Source organism: Felis catus, chromosome B3 (assembly GCF_018350175.1).
Source record: "Felis catus isolate Fca126 chromosome B3, F.catus_Fca126_mat1.0, whole genome shotgun sequence".
Lineage (NCBI taxonomy): Eukaryota > Metazoa > Chordata > Mammalia > Carnivora > Felidae > Felis > Felis catus.
This window is the reverse complement of record NC_058373.1, coordinates 135,378,715-135,404,966: the sequence shown is the minus strand read 5'-3', so window position 1 is coordinate 135,404,966 and position 26,252 is coordinate 135,378,715. Positions and strand designations below refer to the sequence as shown.

The window sequence follows — 26,252 nt, the reverse complement described above, 5'->3', positions numbered from 1 at the left end:
ATCTCTGTGCAATCGTTAGATGACCCTCAAAGAACCTGGAAGCTATCTCAGGGGCTACAGTGAAGAAGAATACAGATTTTACAGAATTAGCTGAGAAAATTCACTAAACAAACATCACGAATAAGCAGTGGCAACAAGCAGCCCTGGGAAGGGAGAAGAATCTGATGTCTAGCATCATCAAATTATTATTTTAAATGCCCATCTTCAACAAGAAGAAATCATGAGACATGCAAAGAAACAAGAAAATATGGTCCATACATAGGAAAAAAATCAGTCTATAGAAACTATCTCTGAGGAATTCCAGACACTGGATTTACTAGACAAAGACTTTATTTTTTTATTAATTTTTTAAAATGTTTATGTATTTTTGAGAGGCAGAAAGAGACAGAGTGTGAGTGGGGGAGGGGAGAGAGAGAGGGAGACACGGACTCCAAAGCAGGCTCCAGGCTCTGAGCTGTCAGCACAGAGCCCGATGTGGGGCTTGAACTCACGAACTGTGAGATCATGACCTGAGCCAAAGTCGGACGCTCAACCGACTGAACCACCCAGGTGCCTCTATTTTTTATTATTTTAAAGTTTACTTATTCATTTTAGTAATTTCTACAGCCAACGTGGGGCTTGAACTCACCACCCCGAGACCAAGAGTCGCATGCTCTACTGACTGAACCTGCCAGGCACCCCTAGACTAGGCGGTTCTATAACCACTCCACAACGGAAAGAAATTAGAAATCAACAACAGAAGGAAAACTAGAAGTTCACAAATATGTGGAAATTAAACAACATGCTCCTAAATAACCAATAGGTCAAAAAATAAATCAAAAGGGAAATCAGAAAATTCTTTGAAATGAATGAAAATGAAAATACAACATAACAAAACTTATGGGATAATAGGAAAGGCAGTGCTTAGAAACTGGTAGCTATAAATGACTATATTAAAAAAGAGGAAAGATCTTAAATCAATGACCTAACATTTCTCCTTAAGAAACAAAAAAAAGGGCACCTGGATGGCCCAGTCAGTTAAGCATCTGGCTCTTGATTTTGGCTCAGGTCATGATCTTGTGATTCATGGGTTCGAGCCCCATGCTGGGCTCTGCCCTGATAGTGTAGAGCCTTCTCGGGATTCTCTCTCTCTCTGCCCCTACCTGCTCGTGTTTTCTCTCTCTCTCAAAATAAATAAACATTACAAAAAAGAAAAAAAAGAGCAAATTAAGTCTAAAGAAAGCAGAAGAAAGGAAATCATCGAGATTACAGTAGAAATAAAAAAAATTGAAGAAAGAGAATAAAACTAAAAGTTGGTTCTTGGGGCGCCTGGGTGGCGCAGTCGGTTAAGCGTCCGACTTCAGCCAGGTCACGATCTCGCGGTCCGTGAGTTCGAGCCCCGCGTCGGGCTCTGGGCTGATGGCTCGGAGCCTGGAGCCTGTTTCCGATTCTGTGTCTCCCTCTCTCTCTGCCCCTCCCCCGTTCACGCTCTGTCTCTCTCTGTCCCAAAAATAAATAAACGTTGAAAAAAAAAAAATTTAGAAGTTGGTTCTTTAAAAAGATCAATGAAATTGACAAACTGTTAGCTAGGCTGACCATGAAAAAAAAAAGGGAGAAAACTCAATCAGGACTCAAACTAAAATCAGGAATGAAAGAAAGTGATTGTTAACGAGCCTCACGCAAATAAAAAGAATTATTAAAGAAATATTATGAACAACAGTGTGGCAACAACTCACATAGCTTAGGTGAAACAGATAAAATCCTACCAAGACAGAAACAGCAACGCTGGCTGAAAATGAAAAAAATAATCCAAGAAGATTTAACAAGAAACTGACATAGTAACAACAACAACAACAACAACCCTTATAAGTTTACGGCCTTAAAGTACAGCCAGGACCAGATGACTTCATGGTGATTTCTACCAAATGTTTAAGAAAGAATTAGCACGAATCCTTCACAATTCTTCCAAAAGGTAGAAGAGCAGGGAATGGTTCCCAATTTGCTCTATGAAGCCAGTATTATCCTGGTAACAAAGCCAGACATCAAGAGAAAAGAAGCAGACCAATATCCTTATGAACACAGATGCAAAACTCTTTAGCAAAATTCTGCCAAACCGAATCAAGCAAACATATAAAAAAGATCATAATCCCATGATGAAGTGGGATTTATCCCAGGAATGCAGGCTTGGTTCAAATATGAACTTCAATCAATTCAGCATACCATGTTAATAGAATAAAGGAAAAAAAAAAGCCGCACAATCATGTCCACTGAGGCAAAGAAAAAAAAAAAAGGTATTTGACCAAATCCAACACCTTTTCATGATAAAACACTCAACAAACTAGGAAGAGATGAGAATTTCCTCATCCTGATAAAGGGCATCTACAAAAACCCCCATAGCTAACACAGTTAATGGTGGAAGACTAAAAGCTTTCAACAACATGAGGATGTCTGCTCTGATCATTTCGATTCAACACAGTACTGCAAGTGTTAGCCAGGAACGCTAGGCAAGAAAAAGAAGTCAGTCATTCAGCTTGGAAAGAGAAAGTAAAACTATCCTTATTTGTACATAGCATGATCTTGTGGAGAGAACATTCTAAGAAGTCTACACACACACACACACACAATTACAATAAACAAATTTAGCCAAGTTGCAAGATATAAGATCAATATACAAAATTAAATTGTATTTCTACACACTGACCATGAACAATCCAAAAATGAAATTAAGAAAACCAGTTCCATTTATGATAGCAGCCAAAAAAAAAAAAAAACAAAAAAACCCAAAAACAAAACAACAAAAAAACTTAGGAATACATATAACAAAAATCCGAGATTTCTATGCTGAAAACTACCAAACAACATTGAAGGAAATTTAAAAAGCCTTAAATAAATGGAAAGACAACTGTACATTAAATCAGAAGATTTAATATAAAGATGGAAATGTTCCTCACAAACTGATCTATAGGTTCAGTGCAATCCCTGTTAAAATTCTAGCTGACCTTTTTTTGTAAAAATTGACAAGCTGTTGCTAATATTTATACGGAAATGCAAGGGACTCAGAACAGCCCAATCAATCTTGAAAGAAGAACAAAGTTGGAGGACTTACATGCCCTGGTTTTATAATTTACTGGAAAGCTACAAGCACTCAACAAAATGTGCTACTGACATAAGGATTTATCTATCAAAGGAATAGAATTTTGAGTCCAGAAATAAACTAACTCATCTATTTAAGGTGAATTCATATTTAAAAAGGGTGTTAAGGCTATTCAATAGGGAAAGGACAGTCTTTTAAACAAATGGTGCTAGGACACCAGTATATCCACATGCAAAAGAATGAAATTAGATTCCTCCCTCAAACCACATACAGAAATCAACTCAAAATGGATCAAAGGTCTAAATATGAGGTGAAACTATCAAACTTTCAGATGAAAACAAGGGCATAACTCATGCCATTGGATTAGGCAACGGTTTCTTAAAAGACACACACACACACACACACACACACAAGAAGAAATAGAAATTGGATTTTACCAAAATTTAAAAATTCTGGCTTCAAAAGATACTATGTAGGAAGTGAAAGACAATCTACAAGATAGAAGAAAATATTTGGAAATCATATGAAGTTCTAGTTGGCAGAATATACAAAGAATTCATCACTTAACAACAAAAAAAATCTCAATTTGAAAAGTAGTCCTAGGATTTGAATAGACAGTTCTCCAAAGAAAACACAAAAATAGTCAAGAAGTATGTGAAACGATGCTCAACATATTTTGTCATTAGGAAATGGCAAATAAAATGGCTTTGTGCCCACAAGAATGGCTATGCCTAAAAGGACGGATAATAATATTGGCAAAGATGTGGGAAAATGGGGACCCTCCTATGCTGCTGGAGGGAATGTAAAACGGAGCCGCCTCCTGGAAAATAGTTTGGTAGTTCCTCACTATGCCTGCACACAAAAAGCTTCTATTCGAATGCTCATCACAGCATCAAGGTAGGAACGACCCAAGTGTCCATTAAACAGTGAGCAAACAAAATGAAGAATAAAAACCCAATGGAATATTATTCACCCATAAAAAGGAATGAGGTACTGACCCACACTGCCATAGCTAAATCTGGAAAACATTGTGCAAAATGAACGAAGGCGGACACAAAAGGCCACATGTCATGTGAGTCCATTGATATGAAATGTCTAGAACAGGCCAATCCAACAGAGACAGAAAGATTAATGGTTGTCAGGGGATGGGGGGAACCAGAGTGTTCAAGGGTGTGGGGTTTTTTCGGGGGGGGGGGGAGAAAATTTTCTGGAAATCTACAGTGATGATGGCCGAACAACTTTGCAAATACACTAAAAACCACTGAGCTGTCCACTTCATAAGGGTGAATTTTGTGATATACGAATTATGTCTCAGTAAGAAAAGGAACTGCAAAGTAGGCTGGCAGAAACCCTACCAGCTTTGCATGTCTGTGCTTGAATCTTCCTAAATCATTAAAAGCATATTTGCTAAGAAACCCTCCCCCCAGCCTGCTCATAATAATGAACAGAATATGGTTAGCTCAAAAATCAGCAAATCCATTCACGTATCCGTCCTAGAGACTTCATCAGAGAAACATTTGTCTTTGCAGATCTTCCTCTACATACATACATACATACATACACCTTTCTGTGCCTTGTGGTCTTTGTGCAAAGGGCAGAAAGGTTTCCTGCCTGATTGGTTTGTCCACAATTCCTGGCTCTTCCCTCATCAGCCCCTGCCCCAAGTCATCTAGGCTGCTGGGGAACACCTAGGGCATCTCCAGAACTGAACCAAAACTCTGTATCTAGGGGAAGAATTCACTTCAGGGAACTGTTAACTCGGAACACTTAAATTCTCGGGCGCATCTTTGGAGATCTATACAAATGCCACAGCAGAAAGATGGTTTTCTTATTTTCACAGACACAACATTGTGTTGTGTTTCTGCCTGGTATGGGTTTCACATCTGGTTTGGACATCTACCCTGAGCTGGCCCCACCCAGCTGGCAAGCTCACGACCCACCATTGTTTTCTATAAAACAATGCTCCATCAGACCTGCTCTGTGCTTTTTCAACTGTTGGATGAGACCCATTGGTGGATTGTGAAATCAACTTAAGCGGGTGGCAACCAGCATTTTCTTTAAAAGAAGTAAACATGAAGAGTTCTGATCTATAGTAAGAATGAACTATTATCCCATGAGATTTGCTTCCTTTTTATGGATATCTGTATGTAAAATACTTATTGCTGAGGATCATGGTCAAAATATGGAAAACTGTGGAGTGCTCATGCTATGCTCCCCTCGCCCCCACTATCCTACATACACCTTCCACCTGTCTGCAGACTCCCCATTGTTCGGACTCTTCTGGAAAACCTTTCCTCATTAACTCAGTCCCTCATGATCTCTTTCTACAGTAACTGCTTTGAATTTTAAGAACACATAGATGTCTGTGAGTTACTGAAACTACCCAAGCTGACCTATGGCCTTACTGCCCAAATCCACCATCCACACCTTTCCAGGATAGGGTGCAAACACGGCTGGTAGCAGCTTCTGGTGCCTTCTGCAGTAGCCTGGAGCATACGATTAGCAGGAGGTGACGCACTGTCCTACTTTCTAATAGCTGGCACTGCATAATTCAGCACTTTATGTACTGTTTTGTTCCCAGATTGCTGTGTATGCTGAAGTGCAATAAAGGCCAGGGACAAGACAGGCAGTGGGCAAAAGGTCTGGCATCTGACACGAGTTCAAATCCAGCTGGGTAACTCATCAGCTATGGGGCAAGCAGTCCCCCCAAACCCCTTTTCCTGACCTCAGATGGGGGTGATGATAGCGAACTGGGGGCTTGGGAACAAGACAGTACTTGTCAGTGCACTGGGGCTGTGAAATACTGACCCAGCTTCAGATACTATAGGGAGCTATCACCATGGCTCTCGGTGTCGGCTCAGATGTCACGGTCACTTGTATGAGGTCTGAAGCCAGAGCGCAAGCTGCTCACAGGCAAAGACTTTCTGGATCCTTACATGCTTGTGTCCTTGGCAGAGTCCAAAACATGAGAAATGATTGGGAAACCAAGGTCCAGCCAGGATATAGGGACAAGAAGAGGAAAAGACCATCTGACATAAAAACTAATTAAACAAAAATCTCACAGAGCAGATGTAAGCATTCTCATTTGAAAGAATCCTCTATTCCCAGGAGGGGATTTCTATAGATCACGCTGATGAAATGGGATTTCCTCAACTTCTCTGAGAGAACAGGACATGTCACGGGGATGTATTACCGGAATAGAGACAGAGAACCCTCTGGGGAAAGGAGGTGCAAATGTCCTGGAAATGCCCAGGCCTTGCTGGGTGGCTGGGCATGGGAATTCGGATTCACCGAGATTCCTAGGACAACTGTGACAGCAATCCTGATGGGGGGAGGCAGTTTCTCCCAGTCACATTTGTGCTCTTGCCTGCCACTGGCCCAGGGGTGGTTTCTATCAGACTGAGTTAATCAGAGTCTGCTTCTCAGGATGAACTTGAGACCAATGGCAGCGTGTGGGCAAAACTGTGAAGTGAGGGTAGGAGAGGCAGAAGGATCAAGTTTCAGGGGCAAGGGCTGACAGAGAGGCAGAAAAGGGGGATAGGTAGAAAGGGGCCTGCCTGATCATGTTTCCTGGCCCTGCTTGGTCCCGAGACCCGCCTGCACCAGCCCCGGAAAACACATATGTACCTTTCTCAGAAATTTCCCTTTCCTGTTTGGGGGGGCTCTAGCTGGTTTTTGTTTCTGGTAGCCAAAGGGTCCTAAGCAGCAGTGAAGACAGAAACAGCCCTGCTGTAGGAGGGGTTTTTCATCCTGCTACCCTGGCCGGAAGCTTCTCACTCCTTGTTTTAATTCTGTGCTCACCACGCAGCCTCCTGCCCCAGGATGTGGTCTCCTGACATGTCCACCAGGCTGGGCCCCAGCTCGCTCATCTGCAAAGTGAGGACGAGGCTACATCATTCGTTCTCAGGACTTGCTGAACAACCGTTATCACCTGGGGTGGAGGGTGTGCTTAACAGAGTTTCCCGAGCCCTACTGAGGTCCTACAGACTCTTTCTGCTTTAATGCCTTCAAGGCTGTGCTCAAATACACGTTATCTTGCAAATCCAGATCTAGTGTGTTTTAAAATGCACCTAGCATTGGTTTTAATCAGGTATGGTAAGATGCACAAAAATGATGGTTTTTTATATATAAAAGTTTTTATATTCACAGATCCCTAGCAACAGGAGGTGAGGCATGCCACGCTGGGGAAGGACCCGGGTTGGTCAGCAGACAGAAGGAACAGGCGGAAAGCACTGGGCAGGAGCCTTTATTGGGATTTCCATGGGAAAGAGCCGGTACAGTGGGAAGGCTTAGGATTGGCTAGTTCGAATAATGTCCGCAGGCTCTGGGTGTCAAGGCCATCTCTAATTATCTGGTATTTGACCCTGGGGTGCTCAGGGCAGAGGAAAACTGCCTCGTGGGGTGGGAGAGGCAGACAGAGGTGGCGGTTCAGAGTACTGAGATCTGGATTGGTTAGTTTGCGTATAAAAGGTGTGCTCCTGCATAAGTTAGGAGTATGCAATCTCTAAAAATCAGCAAGTTCGAGTGCTTCTGGGTTGTACTGGCCAGCACCCATTCCTTTACTGGTAGCAGCACGCTACTGTTCCTTTAGAGAGCCAACCTCCCATTACCACATCAGCCCATGTGGCTTGGAGGGCTGACTCCACCTCCTACCTCTATGGGTGGGTGTGTGATTCAAGCTTGGCTGATCACGTGTCCCATAAATACTTGGTGTGTGCATTCTCTGTGCTAGGCACCATTCTCGGTAGTGGGAATCCAACAGCGAACAAGACAGCAACCCTTTCCACAGAGGGGTTTACACAGGTTTGGGGCTGGGCGCACGACTAGAGTGTCAACCCTGGGGATTTTGCTGGGAATCGCTGCCTCTAATATCCACCGTCCCCTCCTTCTTATTAAAGGAATCCTATTACGTGTGCAACATTTTCCAGCTAGAAACCTTAAGTTCCTAGGCTTTCCCGCGGGTAGGAGGGGTCACAGACGGTGCTACCAATGAGATGGAAGGCAAGTCCACAGGGTGGAGCTTCCAGGAAGGTGAATATTTTCCTGAGGAGACAAGACTAGTGACACGTGTCTTCTGCCCTCTGTCCTTCCTCCTTGTTCCTGGCTGAAACACGGGCACACCAGAGTTGCAGGAGCCAACTGGCAACCCTGAAGACAAAAGCCACCCACTAAGGATGGAGGAACAGAAAGGGGACACTGATGATATGCTAGAGCTACAAGACTAACTTCGAGTCCCTAACTTCAGGGCTTCTTTCTTGTTAGGTAACAAGAACCCCTTGAGGCGAAGGTTCGGTCACTTGAATTTTCTGTTACATGCAGCTGAATGCAATGTTTAACTCAGACAGGGGCACAGCCTGTGCAGTGAATTAACCCAATGGGATGGGAGCCTGGACGGCTGGAAGCCATCGCTGTAAGATGCCCAAGGATGAAGCCACCCCAGGGAAAGCACCGCCTGGAGATGGACGGTGTCTTGTGACCATCTGAGCCCAACGTTGAGCTTTGCCTGAAGGTAGATTCTCCCAGAGAACTTGCCACTATGGACTTTTTGGCTTAAACCAGCCTGAACTGGGTTTCTCTAACAGTAAAAGAGTCTGGACTGATTTATGGGTGAAATCAGTTTTTGGGGGGTGGGGAGCTGCGAGGGTAATGCAGCAGTGTCTATGCCTCGGGACATCTCCCCCAACACCACCAGCAGCAGCCCCTGCTGGCGCCCACTGCCTTTCCTTCAAGTTCAATGTCGGGGACATCTGAGATGCTCTGCACAGACTCCAACTGACGTGCAAACACAAGAGAAAGAAGGGCTGCAGCTGTTTGTGTCACTAAACTCCGAGGTTTTTCTTCTGAAGTAGAAAATTACGATATAATTATGTGGCAAAAATCCTTAAAATGAACTGTAACGAAACAGATGGCTAATCATACTGGAGGCAAAAATTGAGAACGGATACAATTGCTGATGAAAATTTCAAACACATTCATTTGGACAGTTCTCTAGACACGCCAACTAAGGGAGTGGTTAACTTGTGGCACGTGGGGCTGTGTGTCGCTGCACGATAGAGGTCCACGAACCCTGGGGCCGGGAGCATCTGCACGACCTAGGGAGTGTAGCCATAGACCAGGGGTCCTCAAACTTGAGGTTAAATCTGAATCCTCTGGAGAGCTCCTTAAATGTTCCCCAGAGCTAATGGCTTGGCAGGTCTGGAATCGGGGACCCAAGAATTTCCATTTCTAACAAGATCCTAGGTGCCTTGCTTGTACTGGGACCACACTTTGGGAACCACCATTTCTGATGAACTCCGTATTGAAAAACAGCATGTAATTAACAAACTAAAAATTCACCCATTTAAATGTACAATTAGTATTTGTATATTACGAAGCTGTGTAGCCATCACCACTATATAATTCCACATGGTTTTCATCACTCCCAAAAGAAACCCTGTACCCATCAGCAATCGTGCCCCACTCCCCCTCCTCTCTTCAAACTCTGGCAACCACTGACCTGCCTCTACAGATTTGCCTATTTTGGACATTCCATATAAATGGAATCACAATATTTATCTGTGTCTGCCTTTCACTTACATGTGTTTCCAAAGTTCATCCATGTTGTAGCAGGTATCGGTATTTCCTTCCCTTGTATGGACGAATAATATTCCATTGTATGACTACACCATATGCTTACCTGTCATCACTTGATGGGATATTTGGATTGTTTCTACTTCTTGGCTACCATGATTGAGGCTATGAACATTCATGAACAAGTTTTTGTGTGGACACAGGTTTTCATTTCTCTTGGGCATACAGCTAGGGGTGGAATTGCTGCGTCATATAGTAACTTTGTGTTTAACTCTTTGAGGAACTGACAGAGTACTTCCCAAGAGGCTGAACCATTAGGCATTTCTAACAGCAGCGTATGAGGGTTCCAATAGGTCCGCATCCTTGCCAACACACTTTCTCTTTTGAACCTTGCCATTCTAGCGAAGGGGTATTTCACTGGTTTTGATCTGCATTTCCCCGATGACTAATAACGTTCAGCATCTTCTCGTGGACTTACTATTTGTACATCCTCTTTGGAGAACTGTCTATTCAACTCCTCTGCCCATTGTTAAAATTAGGTTGTCTTTTTGGTGGTGAGTTCCAAGAGTTCTGTATATATTCAAGATACTAGATACTTATCAGAAATACGATTTACAAATGTTTTATCCCATTTTATGAGTTGTCTTCTCATGTTCAGTGTCCTATAAATCACAAAAGTTTTACATTTTGATGAAGTGCAGTTTATGCTTTTCTTTGGCTACTTATGGTTTAAGAATCCATGGTCCAATCCAAAGTCATGAATGTGGACACTTCTAAGAATGTGTTTTCTTCTAAGACTTTCATATTTTTCGCTATTACATTTAGGTCTCTATTTCGTATTGAATTATTTCGACGTGAGTTTGGGATACAACTTCACTTTTTTTTTTTTTGTGGTTATTTTCCTAGCACCATTTGAAGACTCTTCTTTCCCCATCGATCTTGGCACTCTTATCAAAAATTACTTGACTTTAAAAGCATTGGGTGTATTTCAAGACTCTCAATTCTATTCCACTGATCTACACTTCTGCCCTTATTTTAGTACTAGTCTTGGTTACACCTTCGTAGTAAATTTTTTTAAGTTTATTTATTTTAAGGCAGCGAGAGTGCACAAATGGGAGAGGAGCAGAGAGAGAGAGGGAGAGAGAGAATCCCAAGCAGGCAATGCAGGGCTCGAACCCATGAACTGCAAGATCATGACCTGAACTGAAACCAAGAGTCGGACACTTAACTGACTAAGTACCCAGACACCCCTGTGGTAAATTTTAAAATCAGGAAGTGTGAGTCCTTTAACTTTGTTCTTTTTCAAGACTGTTTTGGCTATTCAGGGTCTCCTGCATTCCCATATGAATTTTAGGATTAGCCCACCAATTTCTTGCAAACAACAACAAAAAAAGCGAGATGGGATTTTGATTGTTCAGGATCTGAAGATCAATTTGGGGACTTATGTTATTTAAAATATATTTTTTTAATTATTAAATGTTTATTTTTGAGAGCGAGACAGAGAGCAGGGAAGGGACAGAGAGAGAGGGAGACACAGAATCCGAAGCAGGCTCCAGGCTCCAAGGTGTCAGCACAGAGCCCAATGTGGGGCTTGACCCCACGAACCTTGAGATCATGACCTGAGCCAAAGTCAGATGCTCAACCGACTGAGCCACCCAGGCGCCCCTCATTTAAAAGATTTTAAATCTTCCTATCCAGAACATGGAATCTAGATCGCTGAGGTCTTTCAATGATATTTTGTAGTTTTTAGTATGCACTTCTTATGTTACCTTTGTTAAAGTTATTCCTAAGTATTTTATTCTGTTTGATGCGATTATAAATGAAATTGTTTTAATTTCACTTTCAGGTTAACGGTTACTGGACAGAAATACAACTAAAATTTGTTCATTGCTCTTACATCCTGCAAATTTACAGTTTTTTGGTGGATTCCTCAGGATTTTCTGTATGCAAGATGTTATCTCTGAATAGTTTTACATTTCCTTTCTCATCTGGAGGCCTTTTATTTTTTCTTGCCTGTTTGCCCTGAATAAAGGCTCCAGCACAATGTCGGACAGAAGTAGTGAGAGTGACATCTTGGTTTTGGTTCCTGATCTGAAGGGGAAAGCTTTCAGTCTTTTCACCATTAAGCACGATATTAGCCATGGGGTTTTTGTAGACGTCCTTTACCAGGTTAAGTTTTCTTCTATTCCCAAGTTTGTCACGTGTGTTTTTTTTTTTTTTTCCCATCAAGAAAGGGTGTTGGATTTTCTCAAATGCTTTTTCTCTATGGAGATGATCATATGTTTTTCCTCTTCAACAATGTGGTGTCTTGTTTTTCATACGTTGAGCCAATCCTGCATTCCCAGCCTAAATTTCATTTTAACTCCATCTCATAAAGAGGAAAGCAAAGTTCCATGAAGGTTACTAGACTGCCCCCAATCTCACAGAAAACTGGAGGCGGAGCCCCAGACTCTGCCTCCCCAGCCAGCGACCTCCAGGCTGGCCTTTGTGGAGAGGCAGGGGGTGAAGGTGAAGCACGGTCAAGGCTAGATCAATGACCGACCTCACCGTCACCCCAAATTTGTGTTGTGTCTTCCCATCTTGGAGGCGGTTTGCACACACACTCTCTCTGTTCTTCACAGCAGCTTTTTGGCGGACGCTCTCCCTATTTCACAGGTTAAGTACATTGAGGTCTGGTGAAATTCAGTGACGTAAACATCTCAGAAAGCGACAGGTAGTGCCAGGACTTGAAAGCAGATCTTCGAAGTTTAGATCCTCAGTCCTTTCTACTCTATTGCTCGCCTGCCCTGAGTTCCCTGCTTTCAAGGCCTGGGGATGTCCTTTTGCTACCCACCAGCTGCCCATCCAGAGCCTTCGACTCTTAGCTCATGGCTGTGATCTAAACAGAAAAGTCCTCTGGAGAGGAAACCGTTAAAGTTTTCTTATTCCTTGGGGCAAATGAACTTTAGAATCAATTTTTAGCTTTCAATACATTTTTATCCTTAGACTTAGATATCGTCCATATTTAGACTTAGCATTAAATTAACTGCTTTCTGGGGCACCTGGGTGGCTCAGTCAGTTGAACATCTGACTCTTGATTTTGGCTCAGGTCGTGATCTCACGGTTCCTGAAATCGAGCCTCGCACAGGGCTCTGTGCTGACAGCATAGATAGAGCCTGCTTAGGATTCTCCCCCCACCCCACCTTTCAAAATAAACAAACGTTAGAAATAAATGAATTGCTTGCTTTCTGAGGGGCACAGAAGTTCCATAATTAACTGAGGCTAGACTGCCAGGTTCAAATCCCAGCTATGGTATATGCTGTGTGAACTTGGAAAGTATTAAGCCTCTCTGCGTCTTCAGTTTCCTCATCTGTAAAACGGGGAGAACCATGGTTCCTACCTCACAGCACTATGGAAAACTAAAAATGAGCCAACACAAGTGAGGTGTTTAGAATAACACCCGGTGCTGGGGGGGCGTCTGGGAGGCTCAGTCAGTTAAGCATCTGACTTCAGCTCAGGTCGTGATCTCACGATTCACAAGTTTGAGCCCCGAGACAGGCTGGAGCCTGGAGCCTGGTTCTGATTCTGCCCCTCCCCCACTCACGTTCTCACTCTCTCAAAAAAAAAAAACATACAAAAATAATAACACTCGTTGCCAAGTGAACACTAAACTTAGCTAGCTATTGTTGATGTTAACAATTGTATTCACTTCCACTTAATTGCGTACGGCTGCCAAGCACCGGGCTGGGTGTTTTTACAGAAAACAGGCTCAGAGAGCTACGGCAGCACGCCAGAGGTCACACAGCTAAGAACTGACAGACCCAGGATTCCGACACCGAAGCCGCTTATGACCCTGTCCTGACTTCTGGAGGGTGGGTTTTGATCTTGAGGGCACTAGAGGGTCGAGGAGAGGCTGCATGGGAAGCAAACGAGGTCAGGACCACAAGCAAGCTGACCTGCCACGCTGAGGCTTGGGAGGGAGGGGAAAAATGAAGGCGAGGATGAGGAAGTAAACACCAGGCTTCAGCAAGGTCAGAGGCAGGCCCCGTTGAGGGCTGACACAACGATGCAGGCAGGCTGGGCACACGGGGACCCAAAGCCCAGGAAGGATGTACCTGGCAGCCCAGGGTGGAGGCCTTCCCCAAGGGAGCCACCTTGGCCTGGTCTCCATCCCCCCCACCCCCCATCACCGGCACAGCCAGGGGACAGACGTGGTAACGGAGAAGCGGGGTTGAGTTCCCTCGGCTGGTACAGACCCCCGGGCCCCCACCCTGGCCCTGTGGAGGCTCCACATCCAGCTCTGCGACTGGACGTAAAGGGGTCCCAGAGCCGGAAGGTCTGGGGTTGGTGTGCCAACGTCCTCATTCTGAAGACCCCAAGTGAGGGCCAGCTCTGGACCCCACCTCAGGGATCTCAAGGCTTCCAGCAGAGAGGGTGGTTCTGTTCCCAGTCTCTGCTATGTGGCAGTGGGTGGACCCCCAGCCTCCCCGAGCCTCCACGTCCCCCTCCGGGAGATGGTGGTAAGTCCTCGGCCTCACCCCCCTCAAGGAAGCGTGGGGAGACCAAAGAAAAGCAGAACGTACAGAGCTCATTGCCCAGTCTCTGAGGGCCTCGTCTGAACTTGGAGGCCCCAGGAGCACGAAACAGAGGCCGCGCTAATCCCAGAAACACCAAGAGAGTCCAGAACGCTCGCTGGCCTGCCACCCCCCACCAGCACACCCTCTGGCCTTGAGCGTTCTGCACACTCTACCAGGACAGAGCAGGGCTGGTGGTTCCCAGTGTTTGAAAACCACACAGACCCAGGAGCCAGCCTCCTCCCTCCCCTTCCTTCCTGCTGCCCCTTACAGCTCAGGGCCGACATGCCACCTTAGCAGAAGGCCCTCTTGGCCCAAGTCAACAGTGGCACCGAAGGACGGCACTTTGGAGTCGGGCAGGCCTGGGTGCCGGCCTCACCTGCGGCACCCCCTCTTCCGTGTGCAGCTTCCTGAGCCCCAGTCCGCTCATTCGGTAAATAGGGACGAACACCAACCACCAGCAGGGCTGCTGGGCAGTACCCTAAGTACTTAACATAAGGTGCTGAGCCCAGTACTGGGGCCAGAGCAGCTGCCTGATGAAGCTAGAGGCTGGGGCCCCGCCCCTCCTCGGTCTCCCGGAGACAGAGCCATGCGCGTTCCTTGGCAGGTCCGGTCTGAGTCATCAGTAAACGCTGGGTTTACTGCTTTCCTCCCTGCTGCACTTTGGCTCTCGTGGAAGCGGACGTCCTGAGCCGGCCCTCCGCTCCCGTTCTAACCTCCCTCCGGTGTCTGCAGAGGTAGCTCCCTGACTCCCTTGCAGCTCCAGTCCCGGACTCAAAAGAGCTTCCATCACGTGAGAAGAGTGGAGGCGGGGCCAGGCTGCCTCCTACTGCTTTAGAGGCACTCTGGTCAAGCAGGGCTCGGGGGATTACTGGGATTTGCTACAGGGCGTCCGTGCCCAGGCACTAGCTGCGTGGACATCAGAGACAGTCCGGAGGTCTGGCCATCGTCCCAGTGTCCAGTTCGTGTTGCCGTGGGAGCTGAGGCACAGCTGTGGCAGCGGCCTCCCGGTCCCTGGATCCCAGCTCTGATGGGAAGATCTTGAACTCAGCAGCTCTGTCACACCCTGGCTCCCCACCGCCCTGATTCTGGTGTGGCGGCGGTGGGAGCTGGCTCAGTGGGTGGGCTCCATCGTCACGGCCGGTGTCCAGACTAGAGTGCCCTTCCCATGATCACGTAGGGCACCTACATCTCCTCTGTATTAACTTCTAGTTTTCCTGCGTCTAGAAGGGCTACAGCCACCATCTCCTGATAGCGCTAGAGGCAGCTGTCATGGGTCCCACGAGGGATGCTGGCGTGCATGTGCCCAGACCCTCCTGCTCAGGGCCACCCTTCTTAGGGGCCACCAAAGCCATGGTGGCTAGCACAGTAGACTGACCAGGGGTGGACATCTGACCTCTAGACCAATGGCATTCTCTCGCTCAGGACTGTGGAATTCAGATACAGCACCAGTGAGCTAAGTTAGGGAGGCTGGAACTGTCACGGTTCGGTCTGGGGTCTACGGGAGGCCACAGTCTGCCACGTGGGCAGTGAATTTGAGAAGACCAGTCTGCAGGCAAGGAGAAGAGAGGCGCATGTGGAGAAATGAAGACAAGGGCCAGGAAGAATCCTGATATCCATTGAGGCCCCGAGTCCAGACCCAACATGTCTCCAATGGTTTCTGTGCTCTTGGGATCCACAACGTATCTCTAAGTCCTTACTTAAAAAAAAAAAAAAAAAAAAAAAAACCAAAAGGTTCCCTTTTTAGCGCAAGGGAGCCTGGTGGGCTTCATGTTGCTGGCATCTGCAGAGGCTTGGGGACCCCAGCAGCTGATGGGTCCTGGACCCCTTCACCTCCTACCTCCCAACTTGCTCTGCCCTGGCCTGGAGGCAGGGACATCACGGAGCAGATTCCTGGGCAGGTGCCTGGATGTTTGGTTCCTTCTGCTCAAGACTGCCCCTTGGGGAAGCCCCTGCCCCTCTTTGGGACTCAGTTTCCCATTTTGTAGGAGGAGGAGACAGGTCTTAAACTCCTAAGATCCCTTTCAATCCCAGTATTCAGACACCATCTGTCACTAATCACAGAGACCTGGAGGGAAATTATTTTCATTAGATTAAAAAAAAAAAAACCATTGAGACTCTTTCTCCAGTATGCTCTGTTATCTGTTTTTATAAACCACCCACAGTTTTTATAAACCACCCACAGCCAGAAACTGAAAACATCCAAATGACTAGCAACTGGCAGATAAATGTGGTAAATCCATACAATGGATCGTTCAGCCACTCAAAAGAACAAAGTGCTAGCACTCAGAGCAACATGGATAAACCTTGAAACCACACTTAGTAAAAGCAGCCGGTCACAAAAGGCCACATGCTACATGATTCCATTCATATGAAAGGTCCAGAATAAATTCCAAAGGGACAGAGGAGTGGTTGCCAGGAGATGGGGGGATGGGGCATGACTGCTAACAGGGAAAGGGGTTTCTTTTGGAGGTGGTACAGATATTCCGAAACGGACTGCAGTGATGGCTGCACAACTTTGTGAATATACTAAAAAACGCTCAACTGTATACTTTAAAGGTGTGAATCCTATGGTAAGTGACCGCTGTATCCATACGGCTGTTCTAGGGGGTGAAGGACACACTTCATCATGAGGAGCACGGAGCGATGGATAAAACTGCTGAATCACTGGCTTATACACCCGAAACTAATATCACACTGTGCTAATTACACCGGAGATAAGACTTAAAAAGGATAAAGTTGTTACACTAAAAAGTAAAAATGCTCCGCCAGCGTTTGTTCTCATTGGGCTGTGAGGAGACCACCTCAGGGCTTCGCGGTGAAGGACACGGACGCTCCTTTGAAATCCTGACTCTGACTTACGAGACCATTTCTCTGGTGGCTCCTGAGACAGAGGCAAGAACAAGAGACTTTCCACCGTACAGAGCCGTGTCTCTGGGGGCCTGGAACAGACGGGAACCGTGCGCGGAATTTCACATGTAAATGAGCGCACGGCACCCGGGTTTCTCTACCGCTTTCACGGATGCGCCAAGGGGCTCAGCAGCAAGAAGGTGCCCATGGGTTTCTAGAGCTCCATTTCTGCAGCACGCCCCCCCCCCCCCCCCCCCCCCCCCCGCCAAACAGGGTTTTTTTATTTTTTTTTATTTTTTATTTTTTAATTTTTTTTTCAACGTTTATTTATTTTTGGGACAGAGAGAGACAGAGCATGAAGGGGGGAGAGGCAGAGAGAGAGGGAGACACAGAATCGGAAACAGGCTCCAGGCTCTGAGCCATCAGCCCAGAGCCTGACGCGGGGCTCGAACTCACGGACCGCGAGATCATGACCTGGCTGAAGTCGGACGCTTAACCGACTGCGCCACCCAGGCGCCCCCAAACAGGGTTTTAAAAGACTAAATAGACTGCTCTCCTCCCAGCCGGGGCAGCTTGCTCAAGTGCCACCTAGAAGTGAGAAAGATGGGGTGGGTTGGGGAAGAGTAAGCCCTAAAAGCGTCCCGAAACCTCCAGGTCGCCTGTGCTGAGTTCTACTACATTGAAGGAAGAGAAGGTGCAGCCGTGCCATCCAAGGCCTGATGAGAGCATGTGAGGTCCCCAAAAGGCCTGTCATTCAGCTTGTTTCAACAGTTTCCTTGCCACAGATTATTTGGCAATTCGCTGGTTGGGCTACCGTGCCGCCGCCCCCCCCCCCCGCCCCGCCCCAAGTGCGTCTGGGGTCCGAATGCCAGTGTGCAAATCCTGGCTCTGCCCCCTCCTCCTGAAGACCTTGAGCAACACAGCCTCTCTGCGCCTCAGTGTCTTCACATGGGAAATGGGGATGATAGCATGTACCTTCCCGGTTGTCGTGTGGACTCGATGGGCTAATACGTCAAATGCCCTGCCTGGCCCACTGTAGCGCTCGGTGAGTTTTACCTCCTGTTACTGTTCCAGCACCAGTCAAGGCCCTGGACTTCAGAAAGGCACACCTGCGTCCTAGTCTCTCCACTGACAGGCGCTCAACTGCCTCGTAGGTCCAGGATACATACGCACCCGAGGCCATTTGCTTGCTCTATGACAGCTCTGGGGCTCATGGTCTGGGACTCTGCTGCCCAGGGGACCAGCCTGTGATGGCGTCCACAGCTCGGGAGGCAGAGGCTGGGAGAGGGCTCCCCACTTAATGGCTGTGTGGCTTGGGAAGTCGCACAGCCTCTCGGGGCCAGTCGCTTCACTTCTCTGTGCCTCTCGTCGCTTTGCAAAATGGAGAGAACTGTCCCCATCTCATGCGTTGTGAAGATTAAATCAAAGAAAACACACAGAAAGTTCTTAGAACAGGGCAGGGGACACAGAAGCCCCTTAAGAGCCTGGTTCCCTGACTTTTCACTCCATGCCTGACATCCAGCAAGTCCTCAGCGCTGTGAGAACAGTGGCCAGCGTCCCGGTATACACGATGGGACTCCCTTCCCCTTTCGGGGGCAGAAGAAAGACGTCTCGTTGGTCCACAGAGCGGGGGCCTCACAGACCACAAGTCAACCACAAACGGCCTGCACGATGGGCTGTCCCCGGCCAGGCTGGGACTCACGGTCACCAGCTGGCAATTTCAGAGCAGTTCCCAGGCTGCAGGCCAGTTTCCATGGGAGAAAAAGCTTCTCTCCCCTTCCTCTTCCCCCAGCCAACAGCTGGCCTGGGAAGCTTGTTAACCAGCCTCCGCAGCCCGGAGTAGGAAGAACAAGGCTACATTTGATGTCAATATAATACTAGCAGCAGCTCAGGTGGGCACGAAGGCCGCCAGGTGGGCACCAGGGCCAGGCGGCTGCTGCCTGTCCCCGGCCCCAACCCACAAGCCCAGTGATCCCTCATGCGGGCGGCAGAGCCTGGGGGCCACAGGCTGGGGCCCCTCCTCCACCTGTCAGCGGTGCGTTAAGGAATGCTTCCCGTAGTTAATTGCTTGGACTTACCCCACACAGCTATAAGCTCCTAAAGAACAGAGACCGTGGCTGTCCTGTTCCCACCTGCATCCCCAAAGCCCACAACCGTCTTGTACGCAAATATCTACTGAAAAGAAACACTGTCTTATCTGCAAAGTGCCCAGAGCTGGGTTCCTGGCACACAGCAGGTGCCCCCTGACGCTCAGGATGACTGCAGCTCCCGGCCTCCAGGGATCCTGGCACCTGTGACCTTTCCAGAACATGGCTTGTAGTCCAAACAGGGAAAGATGTGAAAAGCTGGATATAACTCAGTTATAACTCAGTTAATGTAACTGAGGGACAGAGGTTTAGGGAGGAGAAACAGCTTCCCCAGGGCTACCTGCTGGTGAGTGGTAGAACCAGAACTTGAACCCAGGATACCTGGATTCCAGAGCCTGCCTCCCAGGCTGCCCCTGACGACACAGAAGAGCTGTGAACAGAACCAGTGGGCCTTGATTTATTCCTGACACCGCAGCTAGGCTGGTTTCAAGCTGACCAGAGGAATGGCTTCTCCCTTCCTCCCATCCACACCCCTGCTCACCCATGACCCCTTCCTGGGCCCAGTTTAGGAGCCCACTAGCTCCCTCTGCCCCTAAAGTGCCCTTGGGGCCGGCCCCCAGCCCCAGATCATTGTGAAGCTACCATCAGAGATGAACTGAAAACAAGGTGAGTGAGAGTGGGTGGATGAAGGGCCTGGAGCCAGACGTGGGCTTTCCCAGAGGCTCTGGGCCCCACCAAGTTCCTACAAACCTCTGCCCCACACGAGCCTCGTTTCTCCTTGCCTGCTGTACACACCTGGATGGGCAAAAGCCACACAGCTCCCTTTCCACCCCCCACTCCTCAGAGGAGGCAGAGGTGAGGGCAAGAGGAGGAGCAGGAAGTACCTTGTGGTTTCCAAGGCGACACACGGAAACACATCCATTCCTGGGGAAACAAAGGGGGAGAGAGCTTTCTGCAGGGACACAGGAAGCCAGGCCTGTTCCTGAGGGCTAGGACAGGCAAGCCCTGGCAGGAAGCTCCCTGCACTTGGCTCTGTCCCGAGCTGGGCCCTGGGGAATGTCCTGGAGCCTCTGGCTTGAGGAAGAAGGTGGAGCAACAGGAAGCCCTGGGCCACCAGAAGGGCAGAGGTCCCTGCGGGAGGACTCACTGGGGCACAGAGCCCGGGAGCTCCCTGGTCCCCAGCCCTGGCAAGATAGCAGCATTAGAGGCCCCCTCCCCATCTCGCCCAGGACGTGACCTGCCCAGAGTCCTGCACAGGGAGCTAGATCCCATTCCCTGCAGTCACTTCTCTGAGAAGCGCCAGGTCCCAGTACAAAAACAAGGAAGGGACAGCAGGCCTTGGGGTTCGCCCCACCCAATCCTGCCAAACTCAAGGTTTTGAGGAAACGGAGAGGTGAGTGGTCCTTACGTGTGGCTGCCTCAACAGCAGCTGTCAAGAAGGACATATCCCTTCTTTGGTTTCCTGCAGAGTCCTGGACGGTGGGCAACGTCCAGACAAGGATCCCCATGAAGTGGCCCATGAAGGGTGGTGGCTGTGGCCCATCAGGCCCCATATCTGCAAAACGGGGACTCTGTCACCCACCTCCTGGGACTGGAGAAGACGACTCATGGAACGGTAGCTCCTCCCCGGAAAAGCTGGCTGGACCTCGGCTGCCTCTCCCTCCGTGTGACCACATCCCAGCCCCCAGTGCATCTGGTCCTCAGCCCCTGAAGAACTGAAACCCTGGGGTGCCTGCAGCCCCGAGGCCCTGTGCTTGCCCTGTGTGGATGTGGGAGAGGAAGTGGGCTGGTAGTGTTACGATGCAGGGCTGTGTGGGAGTAGCTGGGGTTCCAGACTCCGGGCCTATGCCTGGACCTCTTATGAACACAGAAGTGAAAAATTCTAGGTGGGGCAGGGCCCTGTCCCGCTTCACTGGACCTGGAGCAGATTCTGCTCCGGGTGGACACACTGCCCTCCGGGGATCCTGCCCCATGAGATCTTCTCTCCTGCAGTGTGTCCGAATAGGTAATCGGATACAGGTTCCCAGGATCTGGAGAAGACGACGTATTCTTTCAGCACCCCCACACCCAGCCCCAGGGGCCAAGCTCCCGCCCAAGCACAGCGTGACCCACAGGCCACAAGACAAGCCGCTTGAGTACAGCCCTTGCTCCCCCAGAGTCTTCCAGCAGGTGGGTGGACGTGTCAGGGACGTGTGAGACCCGGTTCCCCTCAGCCTTCTGGTCGGCAGAGGAACACCTGGGGAGGCCTGAACCCCAGGGATGGGCCCCTCTGCGACCTCAGTGACGGAAAAACATTTCACTTTCCCGGTCTGCCCTTAATGTGAAAGAAGGCTGGGAGGTACTGACCAAGAGCATCAATTTCTAATCTGGCCAGGTCCCACGAATCCCCCAGAGAAGGCGTGAAAATGCTGATTCCCAGGTCCCATGCCAGGCTTTGAAATGTCTGTGTTTTAGAACCAGACCCTGAATTTTGGGAAGAGACCCTGGGAAGCTGTGATCGGCATACCCTGGAGACACTCATCGAGTAACTCCGAGGCAGCCCTGTGATCCCAAAGGGCTCTATTTTCAAGATAAACGAGGGGGCACCTGGGGGGCTCAGCTGGTTAAGCATCTGACTTTGGCCCAGGTCATGATCTCACGGTTCGTGAGCTGGAGCCCCACATCGGGCTCTGTGCTGACAGCTCAGAGCCTAGAGCCTGCTTCGGATTCTGTGTCTCTCTCCCTCTGCCCTTTCCCTGCTCACTCTGTCTGTCTGTCTGTCTGTCTCTCTCTCTCTCTCTCAAAAAAGAGAAAAGATAAACCACAGTGGCAGAGTATTGCAGCTGGGTAGGCCCAAGCCATCTACCTGGGGGCAAGAGTCATCCCAGAAAATGGGGATGAGGGACTGGACAGCCTCTCTCTCCACAGAGCCACCTCCCAAATTAGGTGCTCTGTGAGCCTGATGTTAAACACAGAATTCTTTTCAGAAAAACATCAAGTTCTGGACAAAAAAAAAAAAAGGAATTCTTCCGCCTTTCAGAATGACCAGATGCCAAAATAAAAACTCCAAGGTGGGGGGGGGGGGGTTTGTCTCCTATTTAGGACTTGAAGAAACTTGGTTAAAGATGAAGGTACCCTGGGCGTGTTTGGGGCTCCTCTTGTATGTGAACTCACTGGCGAGACACCTGCTAATCACCTACCGTGTGTCAGGCATGAGCAAAACAGACAAAGATCCCTGCCTTTGCGGAGGGGACATTGAAACAGAGACCCGAAGAAGGTGAAGAAGCCCTACGGACCACGAGGGAAAGTGCATTCTGGCGACGGGCAAGTGCAAAGGTCCTGAGGTAGGGCATATGTGGTATGTTCTAAGAAGGATGGTGAGGAGGCCGGTGTGGCTGGAGCAGAGGGCACACGAAGAAGAGCAGGAGGTGAGGTCAGCAAGGAGCTGACAGTCAGAGGACACTAACTTCAGAGATCACACCTCGGTGAGGTGAAGAATGCTGAGGGCTTAGGGCAGAGCGGTGGCCTGATCTGACCTATTTACGAGCAGGAGATGTCAGATGTATAAGGTTTAACTGTATAAGGTGTAATTTGTGGCCTTAGAATGTCCCGTCCCAGCAAATGTAGGGTTGGAGAGTCTGAGCAGGTCCATAAAAAACAACAGTACTGGCTGCTTTTTCTTACTGCAAAGGAAAGACCAGTTGCCCTGGGCATTTAAGTGCAGTCACTGCCCCGCGTCAGGCTTCTGGGCTGATGGCTCAGAGCCTGGAGCCTGTTTCCGATTCTGTGTCTCCCTCTCTCTCTGCCCCTCCCCCGTTCATGCTCTGTCTCTCTCTGTCCCAAAAATAAATAAACGTTGAAAAAAAAAAAAATTTAAGTGCAGTCACTGGGGGTTCCTGGTACCCCTCCCCGCTCCGTGTCTCCAGCCGACGTGCTCTGTGGCACACAGGCTCCCCTACACCGGGCATGCCTGCGTCTGACTGCAGCGCTAATCCATCAATACTTAGGACATATTTATCAAGTGTCTCCAAAGAATCCCGGTGACCTCATGTCGACCCTTCACACCAGCCCCGCCCCCACCGCTCCTCATGGGTCCGGGCCTCCCTCCTGAAGACCACAGCTTAGCCCGAGGGCCCTGCACCCCAGGACTCACCGGGCACGGAGAAGGGGGACAGGAAGGCAGCCTCAACGGGCTCGGGCTCTGGGGGTGGCGGTGGGGGTGGGGGTTGCTGCTCCTGTTGCCGCTGAGGGTCCTCAGGGTTTTCCACGGGAACATTCCCATTCTCGATATTTTCGTGTCTCCCGTTCTGAAGCGGCTTGCTGCTCACACCGTTTGCCGAGTTGATCAGTCTCTGCCGCTGTGTGGACAGGAGGCAAGTCAGACGCCAAGACATGTTACAGAGTATCGCACGGTGGCTTTGCTCCCTACAAGCACACAGCCCTTCTGGGTTTCTGGAACACACCCCTGGAGGCCAGTTTGCCCGGGAACTGGCCCAAGAACCTTGGAATCCATCGAAGTTTGCTCATTTCCATTTGCGGTGCTCATTCCGGCTCCTCCGGTGGGCATTTACAAGCTGCCTGAAGACGGTCACAGGGAAAGCCTGCATCATTGTTTTTAATTTTTAAAATGTATATTATGCAAAAAGTACACTTCTATGAAGCGTAGAGCTCGATGATGTGCTACATCAAGATGCAGAACATTTCCAGCCCCTCGGAAGACTCCCTCAGGCACCTCCCTGGTTCATATGCCCCTTCATATGTAACCACTCCGCTGACTTTTACAAACATCGCTTAGCTGTTCCTGAACTTCGTATAAATGGATTCAAATAACATGTATTATGCCGTGTCTGGCTTCTCTCACTCAATATCTGTGAAATCCATCCACGGCGTCGCACGACTCGGCAACTTAACTATTTTTCACGGCTGTAGAGTAATACGTTGCATAACCCACAATGCATCCTTTGCCTACTGAAGGGCACTGGGCTGTTTCCCTTCTTTGGTTATTATGAACAATGTCACCGTGAACATTTGTGCACTTCTGGACACACACACTCATTTCCCTTGGGTACTGAGGAGTGGCAATTCGAGGCCACGTAGCAGGCGCGTGGTGAACCATTTCGCACTCGAATCAGCAACGGATTGGAATTTCAATGGCTTCCCATCCTTGTTAACACCTGACACTGGCGGTCCTTTCATTTAGTTTTTTTTTTTAATTTTTTTTTATTAACGTTTATTTATTATTTTTGAGACAGAGAGAGACAGAGCATGAACAGGGGAGGGTCAGAGAGAGAGGGAGACACAGAATCTGAAACGGGTTCCAGGCTCTGAGCTGTCAGCACAGAGCCCGACGCGGGGCTCGAACTCACGGACTGTGAGATCATGACCTGAGCCGAAGTCGGACGCTCAACCGAATGAGCCACCCAGGCCCCCCTTATTTAGTTTTTTAAGTTTATTATTTTGAGAAAGTGTGTGTGCGCAGGTTGGGGAGGGGGAGAGAGAGGAAGAGAAAGAGAATCCCACCCACCTGTCCCTTTCCCTGCCCCATCTCGTAGTGACTGGCAAAGCCCGCCTCCTTTCCGCCCAAGCAGAAGCCTGGCTTCCTCACCAAGTCCATGGGCTTCTATAAGCCAGGGAAAGGCAGAAGCCACATTTCAAGACATCAATAGGTTTCACTTTCCAAGGAATCTGCCTTCCTGTGCACACTTCCCCTTTGTCCGGCTCTGATTACAAACACCAGTGGGTCCGTCTGAATGAGGCCTTGGGGGTAAGGACTGTCACACAGTGGACACTTATATACCTCTCCCAATTCTTCACCAGGAAACAAAGAGTCAGTGAATGTGTCCCCCAAGGCACTATTCTCTTCCTGTGTGTCCAACGCCTATCCTCATGGTTACCAGAAGTAAAGATATCATTATGACAATAGACACACGTTATTTCTCTTAAAAAAAAAAAAAAAGAGAGGAATTGACCATTTATCTGTCTTCATGTTGGTTTTAGGCAGGGACTCCTAAATCATGAAGTCTAGGGTGGGGTGAAGATTTTAAAATTCTTTTCTTACAAGTGTATCCATAACACTTAACATACTGAAAAGAGCAAAGAGATCTATGCCTGTGACTTAAGCCCACATATGCAGGCACAGTGTTTTGCTACCTGTGTAACAAACCCAAGTAGCATCCAAAGACTGGTCATCCCTGTAGTTAAAAACAAAAACCTACCTGTGCAAGGACAGAATTGTAAAGAGGGAGGGAGGCACGATTTAATGGCAACATGAATGGCAGAAATGTGAAGAGGTCATGATTCTAGCTTAATAGGAACCAACAGAGAATTGTACCTGGAGAACTATCTAAAGCTACCTAAGGTTATATTAAAAGAGGCATAGATTGTAACACAAAGGAGGTGATGGATCCCCACGCTGCAAGAGACAAACTGGAAGATGGTGAGGACTGGAACCCTGTTACATCAGGGAGGGTGTGAGGTTCCAAGGATGTTTAGATTCAAGGAGAAAATCGGGGGGTGGCAACTACTTCCTGATGTTCCAGGGGCTGCCACGTGGAAGAGGCCATTAAAAGCAACCCAAGCAGGCACTATTATAGAGGGAATAAAGATATAGAAAGAAGGGGTAGAGGAGGTGCCCCTAATGATCTATGCAGTCCCACTTACATAGTCTAGACTCAGGTTTGGGTGGGAATTCCCGTTCTACCCTCATGTTAGTGGTGTGGCTTTCAGCAAATTAGTTTTCCTCTCTGATAAATTGCAAGTAGCATCTTCGGATGGTAAGAGGATTAATGCTGAAACGCAGGTAAAACATCCTGCACCTGCCTGGCACTCAGCAGGTGCTCAGGAAATGACAGCTAGATGCACCAGCTCAAAGAGACCAGCACCCAGGTGGGAGACGGATTCATGAGGCAGGGGAAACTGAGGATGGGTGAAATTCTGTGCCCCTCGGCAACTCACTGCAGTGGCCACAGGGGAGGACAGTCAGGTGTAGCCTTGGAGTAAAGGAAAGCCATACCTCTCACACGTTCCCCCAAACATCCCCCCGCTGCCCCCAAACACCCCCCACCCACCCCGTGCAAGAACCCTCTCAGCTGCTCTGCCCTCTCTTGATGAACAAATGAGGGCATCTGTCCCACAAGTACT

General features: G+C 48.5%; 1 protein-coding gene across 5 annotated transcripts in view; it reads right to left on the bottom strand.

Moving 5' to 3' along the window:
• SLC24A4 (solute carrier family 24 member 4) overlaps positions 1–26,252 on the bottom strand; it is a 173,142-nt gene that overhangs the window by 13,579 nt on the left and 133,311 nt on the right. For 3 of the 5 annotated variants that reach the window (XM_045060421.1, XM_003987930.6, XM_011283458.4), the window contains exon 12: positions 23,266–23,470. In XM_045060421.1, the coding sequence (XP_044916356.1) occupies positions 23,266–23,470 (205 nt within the window). Of the gene's footprint in view, positions 1–17,903; positions 20,689–23,265; positions 23,471–26,252 lie in introns of those variants that run through there. The other 2 variants (XM_045060420.1, XM_045060419.1) reach the window with 2 other exon arrangements.